General features: G+C 52.4%; 3 protein-coding genes and 1 non-coding gene across 7 annotated transcripts; 1 reads left to right on the top strand and 3 right to left on the bottom strand.

The window, feature by feature from the left end:
* Positions 1-467: 467 nt before the first annotated feature.
* On the bottom strand, positions 468-562 carry LOC121099441. Its single transcript, XR_005831471.1, has one exon. It is a non-coding gene; the product is annotated as a small nucleolar RNA U13 (small nucleolar RNA).
* Positions 563-830: 268 nt separating this feature from the next.
* On the top strand, positions 831-4,617 carry TTI2 (TELO2 interacting protein 2). The gene is made up of 7 exons (XM_040618140.1): positions 831-1,663; positions 1,924-2,110; positions 2,591-2,683; positions 3,068-3,252; positions 3,341-3,484; positions 4,045-4,207; positions 4,478-4,617. The coding sequence occupies exons 1-7, from the start codon at positions 1,011-1,013 to the stop codon at positions 4,556-4,558; spliced, it is 1,506 nt and encodes a 501-aa protein (XP_040474074.1). The 5' UTR covers positions 831-1,010; the 3' UTR covers positions 4,559-4,617.
* MAK16 (MAK16 homolog) lies at positions 4,567-8,377 on the bottom strand. Its single transcript, XM_040618141.1, has 10 exons — positions 8,284-8,377; positions 7,586-7,635; positions 7,257-7,366; positions 7,044-7,108; positions 6,759-6,910; positions 6,411-6,465; positions 6,245-6,319; positions 5,768-5,878; positions 5,475-5,531; positions 4,567-5,205 (listed from the first exon to the last, which is right to left on the bottom strand). The coding sequence occupies exons 1-10, from the start codon at positions 8,296-8,298 to the stop codon at positions 5,029-5,031; spliced, it is 867 nt and encodes a 288-aa protein (XP_040474075.1). The 5' UTR covers positions 8,299-8,377; the 3' UTR covers positions 4,567-5,028.
* A 678-nt stretch (positions 8,378-9,055) lies between these two features.
* SLC18A1 (solute carrier family 18 member A1) lies at positions 9,056-19,352 on the bottom strand. 4 transcript variants are annotated; one of them, XM_040617994.1, is made up of 16 exons: positions 19,216-19,346; positions 18,037-18,230; positions 17,436-17,793; positions 16,723-16,781; positions 16,374-16,457; positions 16,003-16,095; positions 15,599-15,688; positions 14,567-14,610; positions 14,345-14,405; positions 14,110-14,205; positions 12,201-12,279; positions 12,025-12,076; positions 11,745-11,808; positions 11,522-11,641; positions 11,187-11,320; positions 9,056-10,870 (listed from the first exon to the last, which is right to left on the bottom strand). In XM_040617994.1, exons 2-16 carry the CDS (start codon positions 18,158-18,160, stop codon positions 10,757-10,759), a joined length of 1,572 nt encoding a protein of 523 aa, XP_040473928.1. In that variant the 5' UTR covers positions 18,161-18,230; positions 19,216-19,346; the 3' UTR covers positions 9,056-10,756. The 4 variants fall into 4 exon arrangements, 3 of the variants coding, with proteins under 3 accessions (XP_040473928.1, XP_040473929.1, XP_040473930.1); XM_040617995.1 differs by lacking the exon at positions 19,216-19,346 and having other exon boundaries at positions 18,037-18,866; XM_040617996.1 differs by lacking the exon at positions 9,056-10,870 and having other exon boundaries at positions 11,209-11,320; positions 11,491-11,641; positions 19,216-19,351.
* Positions 19,353-20,837: the final 1,485 nt, after the last annotated feature.

Below are 20,837 nucleotides of genomic sequence, written 5' to 3'. Positions count from 1 at the left end.
AGCACTACCAAAAAGGCCTGAAATAGCCCCAAAACAGGCCTTACTGCACTCCAAGGAACAAACGCTGTGGGGATTTACCAAAGAGCTGTGAAATGGGCCGGGGTATTAACAATAAGGTGTGAAATAGCGCCGAAATGCCTGGGAATTACTGGAAAAGTGCAAGAGCCCCAAAACGGGCCCGGCGAGCACAGAGATAGCGGAAAAGGTGTCAAATAGCCCCAAAAGAAGCCCCGCAGCAGCCCAGGGAAAGTAGCTCACAGGCCTGTAACAGCCCCAAAATGGCCGCTGCTGCGGGAAGGCGCGTTACCGAATTGGCGCCAAACGGCCCTGAAAAAGAACCCGCCGGGACCAAAACTACCCGAAGCGCCTCGGAGCCGCCGGCCCGCTGCTCCGCCCTCCCCCCGATGCCAGGGCTACCCGGGCGGTCACAGCCCGGTGCCAGCGCCCCCCCCCCGGACCCCACCGGCGCTCAGAAGGGACTGTGCCACGTCGTAACGCAGGGCGCACACGTCACGCAGCCGCGTGCCACTCCCATTCATCATTCGCTATGAACCGGAAGGATCGAGCGAATGCACTCCTCGGGCCTGATCCCGCTGCCGCGCCACTGCCCCTCAGCCCAGGGTGAGGGACCCCCGCCCGATGGCCCCGCGCCCGCGGCTGCGCGCCCTTCTGCCCCAATCATTCTCGCGCTTACGGTCCCTTTACTGCCCTTCTGAGGCCGCACAGCCGCGCTTCCCCGCACTTCGGGGCCTCATTATTCATGCTAATGTATTCATATATTTCCACGCCCCCCAGCCACCACCTTTACGGCAAGGATGGCATTTTGCGACCAGACTGCCGCAGTTTGCGGCGCCTGTTGGGGAAGGCAGTAGCTCTGTGCTCGGACGGGCCTGGCGCCGTGCTGGGGGTTTCTCTCCCCGCAGAGCGCTGCTGCCCACCGGCCGTACGGGGGAGTGTGTTTAAAGGGGCTTTAAAAGCGAGGGAGAAGGTGCTTTGGGGTGGGTCGGGCTATGGAGCTCAGCGGCTTGCTGCGAGCCCTGAGGCTGGAGGGGCCGCGGGATGGGGCGCAGCCGCCCCCCGCTGTCCCTCCGGCCGAGCAGGTCCTGCTCCAGATCGGGCTGCTCTGCTCCGAGGGGCCCGGCGGGGCCCACAGGGCCAGCGTGGTCAGAGACCTGGGGGCGCTTGTCGAGGCTGCCGACTGCCAGTGGCTGCTGGCAGGTGTGAGCCCTGCCACGCTGGGCGAGCTGGTGGCTGCGCTCAGTGGCTACGCAGCACCCCCAAAGCAGGAGCAAGAGGCTGCAGATCTCCCCAGTAAGGACAGCGCGTACACAGCTGCGGCTGAGAGAGCGGCAGACGTGGGCGCAGTGTTTGTACACCTCCTTGTGAAGCTGGAAGCTGCCAAGACCCAGGAGGCTCTGGGTGTCCCCACGGTGGGCCCAATCCTACGCCGTGTAGTGGGACCCATCTACATCTTTGCTGCAACACATGTCGTGGAGAGGCCCTGGACAAATGTGAGGTCTCGGTCAGCAGCACAGAAGCTGCTGGTGTTGCTGGTTCAAGCCACAGGCTGCGAGTCGGTGGCAGAATTCCTTCGCGGAAAGAATGAAGATGAGGAAGGAAGATTTGCAGCAGTGATGGGGCTTCTGAAACAGGAGTTGACCAAGTAAGTAGAAAGAGGAGGGCAGTGATGTGTTTGGCTGGTCTCTGTGTAGGAAATACTGGAAGCTTTTGCGAAATTCTTGAACTCTGCCCCATATTTATCATCGAGTGTCTTGTCATGCCCAAGAGCTTCACAACTACCCACTAGTGGAAGGTGTTTGGGGGCAGAATTGGTCAGCTCTTACTGTCAGCTGAGAGGCACAAATGCTTAGGAAATGAGCATTTGTTAGTTCTAGTGTTCACTGAGTTTGTTTGTATTTCCAGAGACACTTGGAAGTGTAACCCTGCCACAAAGTTTGTGTTCTCCTGGACATTGCCTCATGTCACCCGGCCCTGGCTTAGCCGTTACCTGGAGTGTGTCCTCCCACCGTCACTGCTCATCTCAGACGACTACCGGGAGGAGAATAAAATCCTTGGTGTGCGCTGCCTGCATCATATCATTCTTAACGTGGTAAGGATTTGAGAAATTAGATCCCTTTCTAGGTGCTGGACACCTGTTAAGGTTCCTGACTTCTTTTCCTGGTTCTGCTGTTCACCTAGCAATTCCACTCCATCCCCCATACTGTCCCTGTCTGTTTAAGTATGGGTAATTCTTACATCTGTTAACACAGCCAAAAGGTGGCAAAACAATTTGTTAACTCAGCTGATTCACATATTGGCCTGATGGCCAGTTTTCAGGGCAGGGTATTAAAAGTAATGCCAATGGAACTGCAAAACAGCAGCTGAGGAGGTGGAAGAAAGTGGCTGCTCCTGCGCATGGCAGGGTTTAACCTGCAGTTATTACAGTATGGTACCTGCTCCCACTTGCTTGTAAGCAGTGCTCCTGAGGTGCAGTATGTGTGAGGGTTTGTGAAGGCCCTTCTCTTTTATTAGGTTAAGCAGGTGCTGAATGTGATGCGCAGAACTGATGTTCTGTTCTGTGTTGTTGCAGCCAGGTGCCGATCTGTGCCAGTTCAACAGGGCTCAGGTTGTGTACCATGCCCTTTACAACCACCTCTACTCACGAGAGGCCCCTCTCATCCAGGTAGGACAGTAGAAATTTGTTTGAATCTGCCTTGTGTATTGTGTATCAGCCCTGTGAGGGATAACCAGCTTAAGGCATTGGGAGGCAGAACCTGTTTCCTGACAGGCAGTCCAGTCAGGCTGTTAGGAACCGATGTCTGTGGCCAAGAGACAAAGTAACTCAGTGGATTTCAGGAAAATACCCAAGTAGAGGGCAAACCTCTTGCCTCCTGTCCCCTCCCAAGTGGCAGCCTTGCTGAGGAGGGCCAGTAACAGGTAGTAGAAATAGTCGGGTCTGTTGGGTGAACTGCAGCAGCTGTGGGTGGTCAGTGGGTCTGGAAGTTACTGGTGTTTTGTAGAGAACATATGCAGGATTGTCCAGATGTACTGTCTCTCACCGAACCAGGCAGTACTGCTGTGCCTGCTGGATTTGCTGCCAATCCTGGAGAGAGCCCAGCGGCAGCAGAAGCAGGCCAGACCAACTGCGCTCTACGATGAGGTGCTGCAGCTGGTTCTGACCCACATGGAGGCAGAGCATCGCCTTGCGCTGCGGCGGGTGTATGCCAGGGCCCTGCCTGCCTTTGTGAGGAGGTGAGAGCGGTAACCGCAGACCTACAGGGACTTGCTCTGGCCTTGGTAGGTATCTCCCTTTTCAGTGTGTGTTTCTTTGTGTTGGCAGACTTGACATCCTGATAGCACGGCACCTGAAGAGGCTGGAGCGAGTTATCTTGGGGTATCTGGAAGTCTGTGATGGCCCTGAGGAAGAAGCCCGACTGGGAATACTGGAGACACTGCAGTGCACCATAGAGCACGCTTGGCCCAGGTACCTGTCTGGGGGTGAAAGCCACTGGAGAACGCATATCCTGAATGCTACCGCTCTTTCAGAGCCAATGTCGTTGTTGCTTGAGGAAAAGGCCCCAATATATTAAGGAAGAATCTGTCACAGGGAGGAATTGCTGGCATTACTGCCTGGCTAAAAAAACTGGCCCAAAAAATAAGCTGGGGCCTCATTTTGAGATGATTTCTGCCTGTTCTAGAAGCATCAGCTTGGCTAAAAACTACGTCTGTGCTCTCTGCCTGGTGGCTCAGAGTGCTGTGAATTAGGCTGCCCGAAGACAGGCAGCCCCAATACACCACCCCAGGGTTCCCCCTGCCTTCAGGGCCTGTGTCTTCCCTCTGGCGGGTGTGCTGAATGAGGCACCTTCTTCAGCCCCAGCGCTGAAGCAGTTATTCATCTTAGGCTGGCTACAACCCTGCTCCACATGTAAACAGCAACTAGCAACTCCTGCCTGAAGTGTCTGGGAACTGCTAAGCAAGGCTGTGCTTTCCAGTGGCTTGTGAAAAGGACTTACAGTAAGGTGCAGCTGCTGCTTCCCTTTGCAGAATGCCGTGCAGACTGCCTGTGCTCCTCAAAGCCCTGCTGAAGATGATCTGGGACGTACACACTGACCAGAGTTCAACACCGGAGCCAGTAAAGGCTGCCTTGCTCCAAGGGGCCACTGAATGCCTCATCCTGCTGGATCGCTGCTCTGAAGGGCAAGTGAAGGTGAGCCAGGGACCCAGCACTGCTTCATCTCTGACCCTTTCCCCCTTAAAGGAGCAGAATGGTGCATGCAAGAGCCCACTTGTTTCCTCAATCCAACGGTATTTTCAAAGCATCAGTTCCCACCCACCTCAACATTAGCTCTTGATGCGTCGACAGCCGTCTATGTATGCTTTGTGTAATTCTCTTTGAACAGATAGCTGGGGGAGGGTTGATAACACCATAAACCTGAGCGTGCCAAGGCACTGGAAACTGATGCTTTTCTTGTTTCAGGTTCTGCTGGCAGGTGTCTACAGCAGCTGTGAGGAGAACCGCGTACGGGAATGCATCAGAAAAGTGCAAGAGAACACATGAGGCGTGGCTGATCAATGCACAGCCTGCTTTTTGTACAGTAAATTATTTTTATTTATTTAGTTACTGTCTTTCTCATCCCACTCCTGTTAGCCCTGTACCTCCCCCAAACAAGATACACTTGTGTGCTTGCCTAGCTGCATGTGCGCTTCTCCAGCTTCAGAACAAAGCAGCAGCACCCTGCAGACCAGGTTCCTTCCCGGAGCACGGCCCAAGCTGAGCCTTGGGTGACTGTAGAAAAGGTGGGGAGTCTTCTTGCTTAAAACTGCACTTCATGCAGGAGTTGTACAAACCTGCTGTAGTTCCCTGGGATAGGGACAGAAACCCTTCTCTTAAAGAAAATTATGAGTCTAGACTATGAAAAAAGGAGTAATATATTGAGGGTCCTGCACAGAGTGGCAAAAGCTGGAAGGAGTTCTCATGGCAGATCTGGAATCCTGTCATTCAGTACAAAATGTGGGTTCAGGAAGGAGTCAGGCTGCTTTTGTTTTAGTGGCTGGCTCTGTTTCTTCTTCGTATTCTATTTCAATATAGGGACGTTTTCTTCTGGCTGGTCCTTTCAGGGGGGTTTTCCCTTTAGATTTGGAGTGAGAGGCTTTCTTCTCTACTTCCTGCTCCTCTTCACTACTTGTGTCCAACTTATCCATGTCCTGAGGGAGAAAGGAGTGATGTCAAAGCACGGTGTGTAACTAAACCTCTTTCTGCAAAATTACCTCATATATCAGATTCCGGGTTATAATTCCTGGCTCCCAGTTGTCTAGTCAGAGGAGCTGGGCCGTAGTGGATACAGTGCAGTCTGACTGTATCCGTGTGTACCACAAATCTGATTTTGCTGGCTCTTAGCCCATCACCAGAGACAGCGAGAGGCTGGAGGTCACTTTCAAACAGCCTAACAGTTTATATCTGGTGCTTCACCTACCTCAAAGTCACTGAGGTCACTGTCATCTGCTTCCACAAACTCTCTTTTATCCATGTCCTGCAAGAAATAGTCAAAAGCTAGTACGTGCACAGTGAGCACAATGCAGTGTCGTGACTTGCAACAGCAGAGCAATCAAGGCCACCGCTTGCACACACATGCTTTTTCAGAGTTCACCTCTCCTAGTCTCTTCCCACCCTGCCATTCACGCTACAGTGCCCAGCCTGTAGGTGAATCAGAGGTGCTGCCCCAGGTCAGGGAAGGATGAACTGTGGTGCTGTGGCTGAAAGCATTACCTCGTCATCATCTTCTTCCTTCTCTGCATCGGACTCGCTCTCGCTTTCTGCATCTTGCTGTTGTAGAGCTTTGTCAAAGGCGTGAATGGGGAAGTTGTAAATGTCTCCGTACTGAAAAGGAAAATGTGGATTTTCTGTAAATCACAGGAGGAGGGCAGCCGTTGGCAGTAGGGTCGCCTGAAGCCTGTGGCTTGCACAGAGGCAGTTTCAAACTAGCGTAAACCTGGGGTTCAGCACCTTCCCTAATTCTGAAGTATGCAACCCGTACAGAAAACAAGGGGTTCTGCGTTGTGGGGAAACAAGTCCTCCAGCCCGTTATAAATTCACCCAAGAAGCAGGGGGGGCCAGTCATCCCCTACCCCTCCTATGTGGCTGGTGCTTCTCTTTCATACCAAGGCTCCATCCCTCCCTGGAGAACCAGGACAGAGGGCAGCAGGAGCAGTTTTACTGCTGTGCTTGGAAGGCAGTGATCCTTACGGTATCCTGTTTCAGTCTTTCCAGTAGTTCCTTCTCAATGGCGTTATCCAGCTGAGCAGCAATCAGGGCTTTCTCCTGATGGAGCAAAGAGGAGCTGTATCAGTTGTTTGAAAGACAAGTGGAACAGAAGCGATAGACAGGAGATCACATGAAAGAGCAGCATTACCTCTCTTCTCTTCTCTCGCCTTTCAATCTTTCTGCGTAAAGGAACAAGTTTCCTCCTGCAGGGAACAACAAGCGCTAGTTAGCAACTCCGTCAGCCTCTTGTGTAGCTGATGAGCAAACGCTCGTTCAGGGCAACAACCAGCAGTTATATCATTAGAACTGTGGCTACAACTAGTTTACGTGCTTTTTATATACTTGGGACTAGACTGCAGTTAAATCCCTCTTAAGCCAGGTTCATTTACAAGCCTGCCAGAACCTCAGGAAAACAGCTAAATGCGCTAACGCTCTGCACAGGGCCGGTGGCAGCGGCTCAACAAGCCAAACTGTGGCTGCTCTTAGTGTCACTCACTGTCGCTTGAGCGTCAGCTTCCGGATGCGGATGAGGTACTGCGTGATCTTAGTAAATCGCTGCTTGCATTTGTGTCGGATGAAGCGGGGCCAGTAGATGAGGTTCTCGTCTATCTCTTCCAGTGCTTTCTCATAGTTCTTGCTTAGCAGGACCTGGGGTGGCGGAAAGGGAAAAGGTTGAGCTACAGAGCAGCAACAAAGCAGGGATGTATCTGCTCTTGGGAGGAGTCCCATCGCTCACTGCCCTCTGCTGTACTGGGCCAGGAACCTGCCCTCATTAACTCACCCGCTCCCAGAGTCGACGAGGAAAAGCTGCCCGCTCTATCGTCTTCATGTACAGGTAACAGCGACCTGGAGTAAAGCAAAACGTGATCCCAGGAGAGAGACTGAGCATGTCGCTGACAGCAGGAGAGTGCTTGGAGCTGGAGTGCTCTCTGGCAGGCGGTATTTACCCCCTCCCCACCCAAGGGGTTGTTCATTGCTGCTGCTGGACCCCCACCTTTCTCCTCCCTGATGGTCGCATACTGGCTGTTCGCCAGTGGGCAGGAGGAACGGTTGCACAGACCGGTCAGGTTGTACTCATTGCGGCAAAAGTTCTGGGTCTTTGTCCTGGAAAGGAGAGAGGTGAGGTGGGAGGGGATGGGTGGGAGCACCCCACTGCATGCCCCGCTCCTTGCAGCCACCCACCCCATCCTCTGGTGGTGGTGGGGGCGGCACAGGGATGAGGGGAACACACTGGGGCCCCAGGGACACCCAGCTTTGTCCCTGCTGACACCCCCCCCCCCCCCTCAGCTGGGGGAGCACGACCCTATCCCCTCAAAAACTCACGTTATCTTGTAGGAGCAGAACTGCCTGTTCCCCAGCGTGTCCCAGACAACCTGCGAGGACAAACAGCGGGTGACACACGCTGCCACCCCTCACCCAGCACCCTGTGCACCCCCGGGGAGGATTTAACGGTGGGGGGGGGGGGGGGCATAGGGGTTGACACACGACCCCACAAAGACTGCTGCCCCCTCCCTGCAGCCCGGGCAGAGGCACAGGGACAGCACAGCTGCTGCTGCCACGATGCTGGTCGCAGCCCCCTGGCCCGGGGACGGGACCCCCGACAGCGGCCTGGGGATGGGACACCGACTCCCTCCTACTCCCGGCCCGGGAACAGGATACCCCGACCCCCCCAGCCCAGGGATAGGACCCGCAATCCCCCTGTAACCCCAGCCTGAGACACCCGACCACCTCCCCTCCAACCCCGGCGCGGGGACGGGACACCCCGACCCCCCCCCCCCCCTTCCAGCCGCGGCCCGGGACCCCCGACCCCCTCCAACCCCGGCGCGGGGACGGGACGCTCCGACCCCTCATTCCAGCCGCGGCCCGGGAATGGGACACTCTGACCCGCGCCACCCGGCCCGGGACCCCCGACCCCCCCCCCCCCCCAGCCGGGGCTGGGACCCCCGGCCACGTGGTGGGTGCGATGAGGCGGGCGCTGATTGGCTGCGGGGCGGCGGGAACGGGTGAACCGGCGGACTCACGTCGTCCGAGTGCATGGTGCTGCCGCCGGGCCGGAAGAGCGGGGCTCCGCCAGCTCTCGCGAGAGCGGCGGGGAAGGGCGGGGCCACGCTGTCATGGCGACGCCGCGGCTGTTTCCGGGCAGGGCCGCAGCGCCGTCCGCGGCGGGGGGCGGGACGGGGGCGCCGGTGGCGCCGGAGCCCGAGTGGATGCGCAGCCGCGGGACGGGCCCTGTGCAGCGCGTTGTCAGCAGGAAGCCCCCTCCCCCCTCCGGGGCCTGGTCGGGGCCTGTCGTGCTTGAGGGGGCGGGGGGGGGCCGGCCTCAGGCCCGTCTGCCCTGTCGTTCCTCCTCCCCGCTCCCGGCAGAGATGCGACGGGGGTTCTGCCAGCGCCCCGCGCTGCCGTTTCCCGCTGCAGAGCCGTGAGGGAAACGTTTATCGGCGACCTGGGCCCGAGGGGGCAAAACTTCACAGCTACAGCCCCCCTGACTGGTGTCCCCCCGCCGCAGAGCCAGCAAGGCCTGTGCATATCACTGCTAACGCCTTGAGAATTCAATGCTTTTTCTTTTTTTCAGCAGGGCGAGTAAAAAAAAGAGGTGGTTTGATGCAGGGATTACGACCTAATGACTCAGAACAGAGAAACTCCAATGCTGTGGCACCGCCGCTAAATTGATGAATTAAAAAGCCAGAGCTGCCAAGGCCGGAGGCAGGAGGGTGGCCTGTTGCAGCGGGGCTGGGGGGGCTTGGGGGGGGGGGGGCGGACTGGGGGAGTCTGGGGGGGGCTGGCTGGCGGGGAGCCCACCTGGCAGAATCAGAGGGAGCGAGTTTCCAGAGCAACGCACAGAGATCAGACAGGATTAAATATTTAACTGGGAGGTGCGCTGTGGAGGTGTCGATAGAACCCCAAATGGAACGGCGTACTTTTTTGCTTTCCGTCACAGAAAGCAAACATGTTTTTCCTTTTATTCTTGGCAAAGCAGGGGAACAGGTGGAAGATAAAAATAACCGTTTTTTTTGAGAGCAAGCTTAGCGTTAGTCATTTCCAGTCAGCCTAAGAAATATAATTTCATCTTCTATGTGCAAAGCAAGGGGCAATGGGCCCGCTGTGGATGTGGGATTGCCTGACAATAGCCATTTATGACCTTTGATAATGAGTCATAAGGTACCAAATCTTGATGAATTGTTATTATCCTCCTGTTTCCCTGCTGGCAAGTGCATCTGCATTGTGCCGCTCAGGCTCCCGAGCAGTGATTCATCTGTTCTTTCTGGCAAGTGAAATGGCTGTGCATTATACAACTGCTCATTGAAGACAGAAATGAGTTTTATATAAACTGCCAACAGTGGAACCAGAGAAGCTGTAAGTTTGAGGTTTCACTGGAAAAAATGAGATCACGGGAATTTCTCTGATACTTATAAAATGAATTTGGTACCTCTATTACTTCACTCTCTCTTACTTAATTGTAACTTTACAGACCATTATGCTCAATAATTATTGTTAACAGTGCAGCTGCTCTCTTTCTAAACTTGTGGCTGGGAAATTGCAAAGGGGCGATTAAATCTATTGTACTTCTCATTGTGATGGGTTAGGATCACAAATACAGCCCGTTACCTCATCTCAGCTGAGAGGCAGGGATTTTAAAAAATGCTGTATTACTCACTTGTAATCACAGGCGATCTAACTAGCTTTGTTGTCTGAGTCTATGTTTAAGAGTCTGAAGCTGCTTTCAGCCTTATTTCTACCTGAATTTCTTAGAGTTCTTCAAATAAATGGATTTAATAGCTGTTGGTAAGGACACACAGGCAGCTATAAGTAGCACATAAACAGCGCAACACATAAAGCTATACTGAGATGGCAATAAACAATTTTTTTTAACTGTCTTCAGCAGAGCGTGGAACACATTAGCAGCACAGTGACATCTTTATTGACGGACTGGCAGTGACACAGATGGATAGCGCTTTGTTGTTACAGAAAGGTTTCATGCTGGCAATTCTAGTAGAATTCTGGAGAAAGAAATCTCCCAAAGCTGATAGCATTGATTTAATTTTCGGCTTTTTTTCCAGTGCTTTTTTTTCAAGAACATTAAGTGCTTTAAAGTTATTAACAAATGCCACTGGACTCATGTGGGAGAGATGTAGATATTATCCCTTACTGCATGGGTAGGCTGTGCCTGGGATGATACTGGTCTCTGGGACAGGCTGGTACGATTCTCCTCATCTTTGTAACTTATTTTTACAGGTGAGATGTGGTGAGTTTGGGTAACTTGCCTAGAAGTCACACAGCAAACGAGTGGCTTAACTAATGGATAGAACCTCCAGATCCTGGCTCTCTGCTCCCTGCTGTGGATTGCATGGCCGAGGGAACAGGTCAACGAGACAGCCTGTGTCCATCCTGTGTCCGCAAGTCTTGGGGGAGGCTCGGTTATTCTTGGGTGCTAATACATCCACGTTCTGTAAATATAATAGTAGCTTCAAAACAGGGTGTGCATCCTTGTACTTGCTATTCCGCATTTTCTGCCTCCACATCGCTGTCATCTGTGAGAGGGAAGTCGCGCAGGGTTTTCTGAGTGGTGTAGCTTTTGGTTTGCATGGGGCATTCCTGGCTTAGGATTGCCTGGGTAAAGGAGAGAAGAAGTCATGCTTTAGTAAAAACGGTGATTAATTTGAACAGTTATCAGGAGTATTAGCACTTCAGAGAAAGCCAAAGTAGCCAAGAACTTTCACCCAAGGAATACAAGCTGTGAGTTAAGGGGAGGATCGTAGCTCTAAATGTTTCTGGTTTTATTGTCTTGAGTTTTTCGGCCCTTTTCTGAGGGCAGAGTAGAGCCCAAAAGGGAAGGCACAAACCCTGGCAAGTTTATTGTCTCCCCCAAAATCTCTGGATTATCAATCCCCTATACTTTAAGGGAATAAAGACTACTTAAACTCACAATCTTCTCCTCTTTAGCGGGAGGGTTGCGCAAGTACCAACAGAGAGGAGCGTAAGTGATATTGATAACTCCAATGATGACCATCAGCCAGGGAAACCCAATAGCTCGTACAATTGCACCGCCGGTGGATGGACCTGCAAATTTAAAAGTTAAAGAAGGCTAAGATAAGAGAGAGCAAAAGGTGCCTTTCCAGTTTGGAGGGGGTCTGTGAATCTACGGTGACTGGGTTGCAGACTCCCTGCCAGTTGCTTGCAGTGGACGCTGGGTGGAGGAAAGGGAGTGATAAACTTATGGAGATACACACTGAGTACATCATCCCATGAGTTCCTCCATACCAATCGCAAAGCCCATGCAGAAGGCGACATCAGCTATGGCATAGACATTGCCGTAGACGGAGGTGTGGCGAAGATCCACAAGGTAACCCATGATGGGCATCATTGAGGAGTCCACCATTCCTGCCGAGAGCAAGAAGGACCCGATCAGTCCTTGCCTTGTCTGAGGGCGGTGGCGAGAGCTGCGTTTGAGCTGTGCTGCAGACCCTGACCACCAACAGCTTACCTATGGCAAAGCCAAGCCCACCGTTTGGGCCAATCAGCCCATAAATATTTTTGGCCAGAGGTACCTTTGAGAGGAGAGAGAGAAGATATGTGAGTGAGGCCAGAAGAGCTGGATGAGGTGTGAAGGTGTAATATAGCTGTGAATCTGAAACGCGCGTGCAACCACTGAACTGTCTGTCATCTGCTGTCTGCCAGGCACGTAACCCCATCGCCGTACTGTCGCCCACTGCCCCTGCTGATTCTTCTACAGAAAGGTCTCAGAATTGTCTTGCGCTACTTACACAAAGGAGACTAATCCCCACCACAGCCATGCCAATCAGGGAGCACAACCACCTGCAACGAGGCCGCGGTTAGGAGAGGGCAGATGTCCTCAGTGTGCACAACACCACGAGTGTCATTCATGCTGAAAGCACAGGACTGGGCTGGGTTGCACTGAAATCTCTTATATTCCACTTACCGGCCCATTTTGTTAGCCAGAATCCCAAACAGGTTGGTGCCGATGAGGTAGGATATGCTGGCAGGGAGAAATGCCATCCCTGAGAGAGAAGGGGAGAGAAAGAATAAAAAAAATTAAAAAAATTTAAAAATAATTAAATAAATATTGTGTAATCCCTGAGCAAATATAGGGGATTTGCAAAAATGTTCACTAACTGCCTCTCTCGTTTGGAGAATATCACGAGCCAGGCAAGACAAGGTAACGTCCCGCGCCCACTCTGTGGGTGCCCAGCTGTGCACTGGTTGTTTCTCTGTGTCCCCCACTCCCATTGCTCCATGTCACAGCTGCGCTGGCTGCCCCGCTGCTCCGTGCCCTGTAGAAGGGGGGGAGGGGGCAGGGGTCCCTCTGTGAAAACAGAGGGAAGCGTGGAAAATGTTTGCTTTTGATGCAGGGAGACACGCAGTGGTGCAGTGATTCACCCACAAGGTCTGTGTGACAGAAGCTAAATGCAGAACATTTTTGTCCCCACTTCAATGAGCTCGTCCTTCTTTCCCGTCATAGTTTCTTCCTCTTCCACCTTTCTACCCTTGCCTTCTGCTTTTCATTTACTAAATAAAGAGGGGTAAAATAACTGTTTAAGTCAAAGGCCGTGGGGGTCATTATGTAGACAAAATTAAATATTTGCACTGCTTGTTGATTTACCAGTTGTTTATTTTTAATATGCTCTCCCACTGACTATAAATAAAACTGATCAGCTCCGTTTCAATAAGACAACTTCCTTATTGAAACACACCTATGGTTAATTTTCTTTCCTCTCACTAACAACTACAGAACATGGTTAATCCTGCAGATGTAGTCCAAGTTTTTTTGTTGGGTTTTTTTTTTTCAGTGGGCTAACTGAAGCATACAAATAAAGAAGCCCCTTACGTTCATAACGGCTTGTGAGACAGGTGGCTTGTGGTTGGACTGTGTCTAAATCCAAATCACTCTCAAATCTCAGGTACCTGAAAACCTAGTGTATATTTGGGATTTTCTTTGATATCTGCCGACCTCTGGGTACTGCTAAGTCACCTCAAAGCTTCCCCTTGAGTTCAGTGGTGACGGGGACAGCCCGGAGAGCTTTTCTCAGCCTGTGACATTTGTGGTTACCAGGCAGCTATGCTGTCCCTTCTCCTCACTGCCAGAATCCTTGGGATGCTGCTTTACCCTTGTCCATCCTTGCTCAATCGCTTGCTCCTGAGAAGCATCGTAGGCTCTTATCGGGATGGATGCTCCTGCCTGACCAGAGGATAACTCAATTAGGAGCTCTCAGCCCTCCTGCTCCTGGGCTGCAATTCAATTTGGGATCTGAGTGTAGCCTGGGGCACCCCTCGGGTCATTCCACAGCCAGTTGGGGTTTATAACGATTCGTTTTTATTTTTGTAGCAAACACAGACAATGTTATCTCCACATCACATTTTCTAGGCAGCTGGTAATTAGCACGTATCATCCTGTCCTGCCTGGGACTCTGTAAATGGCCTTGTTTTACTCAGAGCTGCCTCTGCAAAACCCATCTGGCTGCCACGATTTCAGCCCAGCACGATACCATTATCTGCCCTGCAGAAGACGGGATTCGACAGGCTTCCTGTGCACGAAACAGCCTTTCTTCCACTGTTACTGCTCTTGTGGGGAGCCTGATTCTATACAATTTTTTCAGTAATAGAGAAAAGCACATTGTATAGCTACCACTAAGGACATTTCCAGCTGAAATTGGAGCAACACGCAGCCTGGGATCACTTGCTCTGTGCGGGTGAGGGCATATGTTTTCTTCTTTTCTAGAATGATCTAAGAGATTATTCAATCCACCTTGCAGGGCCGAAGCAGGACCGGTTCTAGCTAAACTGTGTCAAGCAGCTGTTCGGGAGTAGATGCTGCAAAGCGCACCACCTACCTAGCTGCCATTTCGGGGAGCACATGGTTTGCATCATCCAGATGGGCAAGGTGGGCTCCAGCATGGCCACCCCCATGTTGGAGAAGCAGAGGGCACCTGACAGGGAGAGAGGGGAGAAATGCTCCGGTTTAGCCACCTTTTGCTGCAGTTTCAAGCAGGCATGAGTGAATCTCTTCAATCAGAAGACGCAGTTTGCACAAAGAGGAGCAGGGTGCGTGCTGACGTCCGCCCTTACCTGCAGCCACCAGGATGTAGGGGTCTCGCAGCAGGGTGAACACTGGCGTGCCTTTGGTGCTCTGCGGGATGGCAAAGGGGGTTTATGTGGCTGAGAGCCACGGGTGCCTTCGCACCCATCCTGGGCTGGGTGCCTGCACAGCCCTCCTCCTCGGGGAACACCTGCCTGCTTCATTCACGCTGCCTGGCGCCGGCTCACGTGCGCGCAGGCATCTGTACTCACCTCGGGGGAGACCTTGGAGGGCTGCAGTATGCAGAGCTGCAAAGCTGGGAAGAAAAACCTGACATTAGCTTCCTCCTGGCAACAGCATCACTTCGATCTGCATTTCCCTCTGGCTTTTCCTTCAGCCTGACCCCTTTCATCAGCAGAACCCCTGGGCGAGCAGAAACTGTCTGGGGACATCGTTCAAGCGGGCAGGGGCAGAGGGGGCTCCCTCCTGTGAGAGGGAGCAGCCAAACCCCCTGGAGTGAGCTGCGTTAGAATTGTTTTGTCAAGCCACGAAGCAGTCAAATGTGCAAGTGCTCTCCGTCAGGCTGCCAGCTGCCTGCTGGGGAGCCACAGCTAAAGCATGACAGAAATTAGATCTGGAAAAGAACAGGATTAAAAAAGAAAGTTTCATATGGATGGGACCTGCGTTTCATTTTCCAAAAGCTCTTACACGCTTCATTAAAGATATCTTGCATTACATCTAGGCAAAGATGGTAACTGTGACTATAATTTAATTAGCTTAATACTTCCCACTAAAAATGCACGTTTCTGCTGTCTATAACTTTGCGGTTACGCTCTGAAGGCTCTCGTGGCCTGCATCTGTAATGCAGCGATCAGAGAAAGAACAAGGATCACCATTTATGCTGGCAAAGCCTAATTCCTTCATGGCTGGTGAAGAGGCTGCAGACAAGTGTGCCTTTCACAAAGAATTCGCAGTTCAAAGAGCTTTACTGAATGTGCTATTCAAGCCATTAAAGCAATCAGGGGGTTTATTAAGTAATGAGGGACTAATTCTTACTCTATTGCTATGCCAGTCATCTGGTGGTAGAAAACATATGATTTAGTAATAACAGAATAACCGGTGCTGATCATATCACCCATGTTGTATTAATGTGCTTCTTCCCTCACACAAGCCCTGCGCGATTCTCCCCGAAATGTCCACATTTATATCTTTTTACATGTTTTTTTTGTTGTGGGTTTGGGGTTTTTTTTGGGGGGGTTGTTTTGCTTTTTTTTTTTGTATGATTAAACCGTTTAGCTTCTCACCTCCATCCAAGAGGGCGAGGAATGCCAGGACCAGGAAGGGAGATGCTTTCCCCACGAATTCGTACATCACGCTCCCAAAAGGGGCCCCGACTGCAAGGGAAGGGCTGCGTCACACAGCAGCAGTGCCACCGTCCCCAGCGCCCGGGCAGCAGCGCTCGGCTCCTGCCAGCGGGGTTTCCTCTGAATCCCCCGGCGGGTGTTTGGTGGAGGTGGTGGGAAGGTGTCGGGTCCCGTGGGCAGTGGCTGCGGAGGGTGAGCAGAAGGAGGGAGGAGGACAGGTGGCCGTGCCATGGGATGCTGCCGGGGAAGGGGTGCAGCCCGGCAGGTGGAAGCCATAGGTGATGGCCAGCAAAGCTCTGGAGATGCTGTTGCTGTAAACTCCGTTGGGAGGAAGGTTTCCTTACTCAGCACACCCAAGGCCAAGCCTCCAAGAGCGATCCCCATTGCGTTGCCCCTCTCGGAGTCATCTGTGTACACGCTGGCCAGCATGCCCAAGCCTGGGAGCAGAGAGAAAGCAGAAGCCACATGAGGCTGGCTGGTACCATGGTGGTGGTGGCCCTCTCTGAAAGCAGCCTGGGCTTTTGGGGGGATTTATCTGCTTGCCGCTGGGCTGTGTGGGTGCGCTGTCTGTGCCAGCCCAGCAGGCATGGCGAGGAGGACTTTGAAGCCGAGGAAGGCCCTTGGTGTGTCTGTGCTGCTCATCATTCCTGAGACAGTAATTGAACCCGGAGAAGGGGAGCTGACGTAGGGACTGAGGTGTAGTGAAAACACTTACCTGCAACTGATGAGAACGATGATCCAACGCCTTGGAGGGCTCGGGCGATGAACAACAAGGTGTAGGTGCCTGAGAAAGCAAACACTGTGGAGGAAGGGGAGAGACAGCATCAGGCAGAACCATGGACCGAGCGTTAAAACCCTGCAGAGGGTTAGAGCAGCCTCAGCTTGCACCAGTTTGGGTGCTGGAGGGGCAGAGGGCCACTCGTACTTTCTTGTCACCACTTTCTGAGACCGGTTGCTCTGCTCTCACTCCTTTCTCCTGCATGGGGACAGCAGTGCAGGCACAGACCAAAGGATTTTCTCCTGTGACACTGTGCATGAAGGGCAGATGGAAGGGAAATACTCACTGACTGTGGAAAGGAACATGATGATGAATCCAATGAACATGGGGATGTGGTATCCTATCCTGGAAAGGGAACAAAGAGGCACCATCTCAGGGAGGGTTCTTCATTTCAGCTTGGGATCTGGTCTTGCTGCCCAGTCTTAACACACACGCCTCTGTGGGGCTGGTAAGCATCTCCTGAATGTGTGGATGTGCCCAAGGAAGCATCCAGTGTCTAAGTGCCCCCAGATAACACTGTAAAGCCCACCCAGGGACATGGCTCTGTTTTACCAACTCATCTGCCCACCCAGACCACGCAGAGATGAGCCCAGCACAGCTCACACGGGTCTGCTAGAGACAAAGGCAAAGAAAAACTCTGGGGCAGAAAATCTGAAAACAACATTATATCCGCAGTGAGGTGGGAGTCTTCATTTGTTTGGTGGTTATTGGTATTAAATAGCATGTCTGCACCTGTGGAGAGCATTAGTGAAGCTTATGTTGTAATATGAACACGCAAGCCATTTGTAAGCTTTTAGAAAAGGTAAGATTTATGCTGATTTTGATGCATATATTCTCCCGCTTGCTGTTCTCCCCCCGGTTCCTGCCACTCCGTGGTTGCAGTGGTCGCACATGCAGCCCAGCCCTTTGCTGCTCAGCTGATGGCAATCGCCTTTGCAGGCAGGAGCTGCCTGTCCCCGCAGGGCTCCATCCCGGCACGAACCCAGGTCTCTGACCTACCTGTTGGTCAGAAGGCCCACGGATGGGTTGACCACCAGCTGTACGAGAGCCTTGGAGGCAAACAGCAGCCCCACACGGACATTTTCCTTGGCGAGGAACTCCTCGCCTTCCAGGCAGCTGCTCGGCAGCGGTGGGCTGCTGGTGGGGGGCTGTGGCGGGCGGCTGCTCTCTGTCCCATTCACCAGCTCCACGGCGCTGGTGGAGCCCGAGACAGTCACCGTGGTGTTGTCAAAATAGAACATGGAGGAGAAGAGAGAAGCCTTTGAGGCTGGAGGAGCCGGCTCAGTCTGGGCTGAGTCGACAGAGCTGTTGGTGCCTTCATATTCTGTTGTATAAAGGAAGGTGGGGACAATCGGTACTGGGGAAAAAAAAAAAAAAAAAAAAAAAAAACAAACAGGGAAGGGATTAATTAGTGATTTTACTCCATTTTCTGGCTCAGCACACAGCTGAACTGAGTGGTGCTGGCTAGGTGTCGGTGTCCTGGAAGCTCCCAGCACCCAGCCCTCCCCACAGCTTTCCCTGCCGGCACTGACTGGAGAGCGACCGAGGAGCCAACACGCCGAGGTGGCACCCAAAGCACAGCAAGAGCCCCCCGCCGTACCCACGACTGTCAGCAGCATGTTGTCCAGCAGCAGCGCGACAAACACCACCACCAGCACCAGCCTCCGCGACACCCTGCCCGCTGCCAGCCAGCACCAGGGCACACGTTCGGCAGCCGGGGGCATGGCTGGGAGCCTGGAGCTCAGCCTGGGTCCTGCTGGCTCCTGGTCCTCAGGGCTGATGGTCTCCTGTCACCTTTAAAGAAAAGGTTCTGGGTTACAACCTCCCGCAGCTCATGGCTTCTCCCTTGAGAACACAAATCTTGAGGTCACTTGGCGCCTGTGTCCTCCAAGAGCTGGGTGCTGTTCCCCAGGAGCTGGGACCACCAGCTTTGCTATCAAAGACTGTGGTTTTATCGAGCTTGCATTTAAAGTTGCAGATGGAGTACGCTCTAACCCGTTTCCACTCTCCTGAGACATCTTGTACCTGCTTCAAGGCATCGTTTAAGTCTTCTTCCGAAGACTGAAAGCACGGATCAAGCCGGTAGCTTATCTATGGTAATCTCTACATCTTTTATTCCGTGTTTGTTCTTTGGAGATTAAATTCAGTCTCAAAGGAAATTCATTTACCATGCATGTCTTTTCATTTGACCTAATTGAAATGTCATGGCAAGAATCAGGACTTAAAAGCCTAACATACGTCATGTAAGATCAGGGCTTCAGAGGAGCTGAGAGAAGATTGCTTGCTTGGTCACACTGAAAATATCAATCAGAAATTTGCACTAAACCAACCAAACAATTAGCTAATTACGTTCTTACAGCTCTTAGGCACTTCAGAGTCTAAGTGGCAAAATGAATGGAGCTGAGTCCAAACGGTCACCCTTCCCAATAATCTTGTGGTTTCCTGAAATCCCAGGCAATGATATTTATCAATTTTTAATTAAAAAACCCCAAATGCTTCAAACCCTCTATCGTCAAATATGAATGCCACACAGGTCACTAAGTTGGGAAGCAGGGATGGTTTCTCACTGTACCTCCAAGTGCTAGTAAATACCAAATAATAGAATTAATGCGAGAGAAGATATATATATATATATATCAAGTACAAGAGAGAGAAAGGGTAAGGAAGCATAGACAATAAAGACATGTAGACTAATGTAGCCCTCACGTCTCAAGCCACAAACCCTGTCCCCTTCTCAAAGCAAACCTGTTGTGTGGAGCAGAGGAAACCAAACTCTTACCCTGGAGCCCATTTTGGTGCGAGGAGCCGGCTGCTGCTGCAGGAGGTAGTGTGGTGTGCAGCTGCTGCTCCCGGAGGATTTATGATTACCTTTTATCAGAAGAGGATATGAGTGTCCCTCTTCCATGGAGATTTAATTGGAACCTCAAACAAGTTTCATTCAGCCCTGCAGCTCCTTCTGCGTCAGAGCAGGACGGTGGGGTGGGCTGAGGGGGACTGGGAGGAGGGAGGCAGGAGTGTTTATCTGCAGCAGAGGCACCCGCTTTCCAGGCTTTCATCAATGCTTATCTGTCTCTTAAGAGTCACCTTAACTCTTGCCTGGATCTGAGCACACCGAACACACTGCCCAGGGACTGCACAGCCCTCCCTTCTGTGGGGGTTGTGGGGGGCAGAGAATGGATTAATCACTGGGGGCCAAGGCTGGCATCGTTAAATGGTCCTGAGAAATGCATTTGTAAATAGTCTAGGTCTTGGGCTGATCTCCAGTGACTGATGGCCGTTCTCTTGCTGCCCAGCGCTGCTTGTCCTTTGTATGGCTGCTCTTGTTGCAACCGCGGCTCCGTGTTACACATCCTGGAGTAAAACCAGGCAAATCTCACCATCGAGACCCGCAGCACACCAGGGATTTTTGGCTAACTGCAGAACTCAGGGAGCACAATTTGATGAAAGAGGGATATCACACGAGTTGCTCTTCCCTGCTCCCTCTGCACGTGTTTGCACATCACCACAGGCCGTATGTGTGTGTTTAATGGGTCAAGCCCGTGAATGTTGGCAGTGGGTGCGGGTCCATGGGCTGGGTGCGTGAGTGTCGCTGCTGCCGTGTGCACCGGGCATCAGCCAGCAAGTGGGGAAGGGCTTGCTGGGTGGGTGGGAGAGGCTCCTGCAGGATACACAGCCGAAAAGGCAGCAGCTGGGGGGTTTGCTAAAGGGTCTGTGTGGAGGCTTTGCAGGGACACCTGCATCGCTTTGCAGCCTGCAAAGGGAGGGAAAGGAGCTGCACATCCAACAGTCCCGCAGCAGGCAGTACCAGAGTTGCTGCTTCACCTGTGGGATGTGGTACAAGGAGCTGCCTCCAAAGCATCCCTTCCCAGGCAGGTTTTTCCTTGATGTGCTGAATGTTTTTAGCATTAGAGGGCAAATAAACTGAAAGAGAGATCTTCCTCAAAAGGAAAAGAGAAATACTTAGGTCACTGCATCTCATGCTGTGGGCTGGTCCATAGGATGCTGAGAAGCTGCCTTTGCCTAGTGCGCAACGTAGATCAGCTTTTCAGGATTTCCAAAACTATGTGTGACGATAAGCGTTCATAGTGGATGTAAATACTTTTAAGGCCAGAATGCACTGATCTGACCTCTGATTTCTGAGAGGTGTGAGGGAATCTCACCTCTCCCCTGGGTATCAACAGGTTGTGGTCCCTCCACAGCTGAGTTCTGCCTTTGCCTCCTTCCCGCAGAAGGATGCTGGTGGTGGGGTGCCTGTCCACAGCCTTTCCCTACACCGTTATGCTGTCTGCTTTGTCTCAAGGAGATATTTCTTGGCTTAACAAGGCCGGTTTCTCCTAAGTAAAGCTGGATGGGAAATCATAGCCATGCATGGGTGAGCAACGCATGCATGAATGGCAATGG

Source organism: Falco naumanni, chromosome 19 (genome assembly GCF_017639655.2).
Source record: "Falco naumanni isolate bFalNau1 chromosome 19, bFalNau1.pat, whole genome shotgun sequence".
Lineage (NCBI taxonomy): Eukaryota > Metazoa > Chordata > Aves > Falconiformes > Falconidae > Falco > Falco naumanni.
Note: the sequence above shows the minus strand (reverse complement) of the source record. Positions and strands in the feature narration are given on the sequence as shown.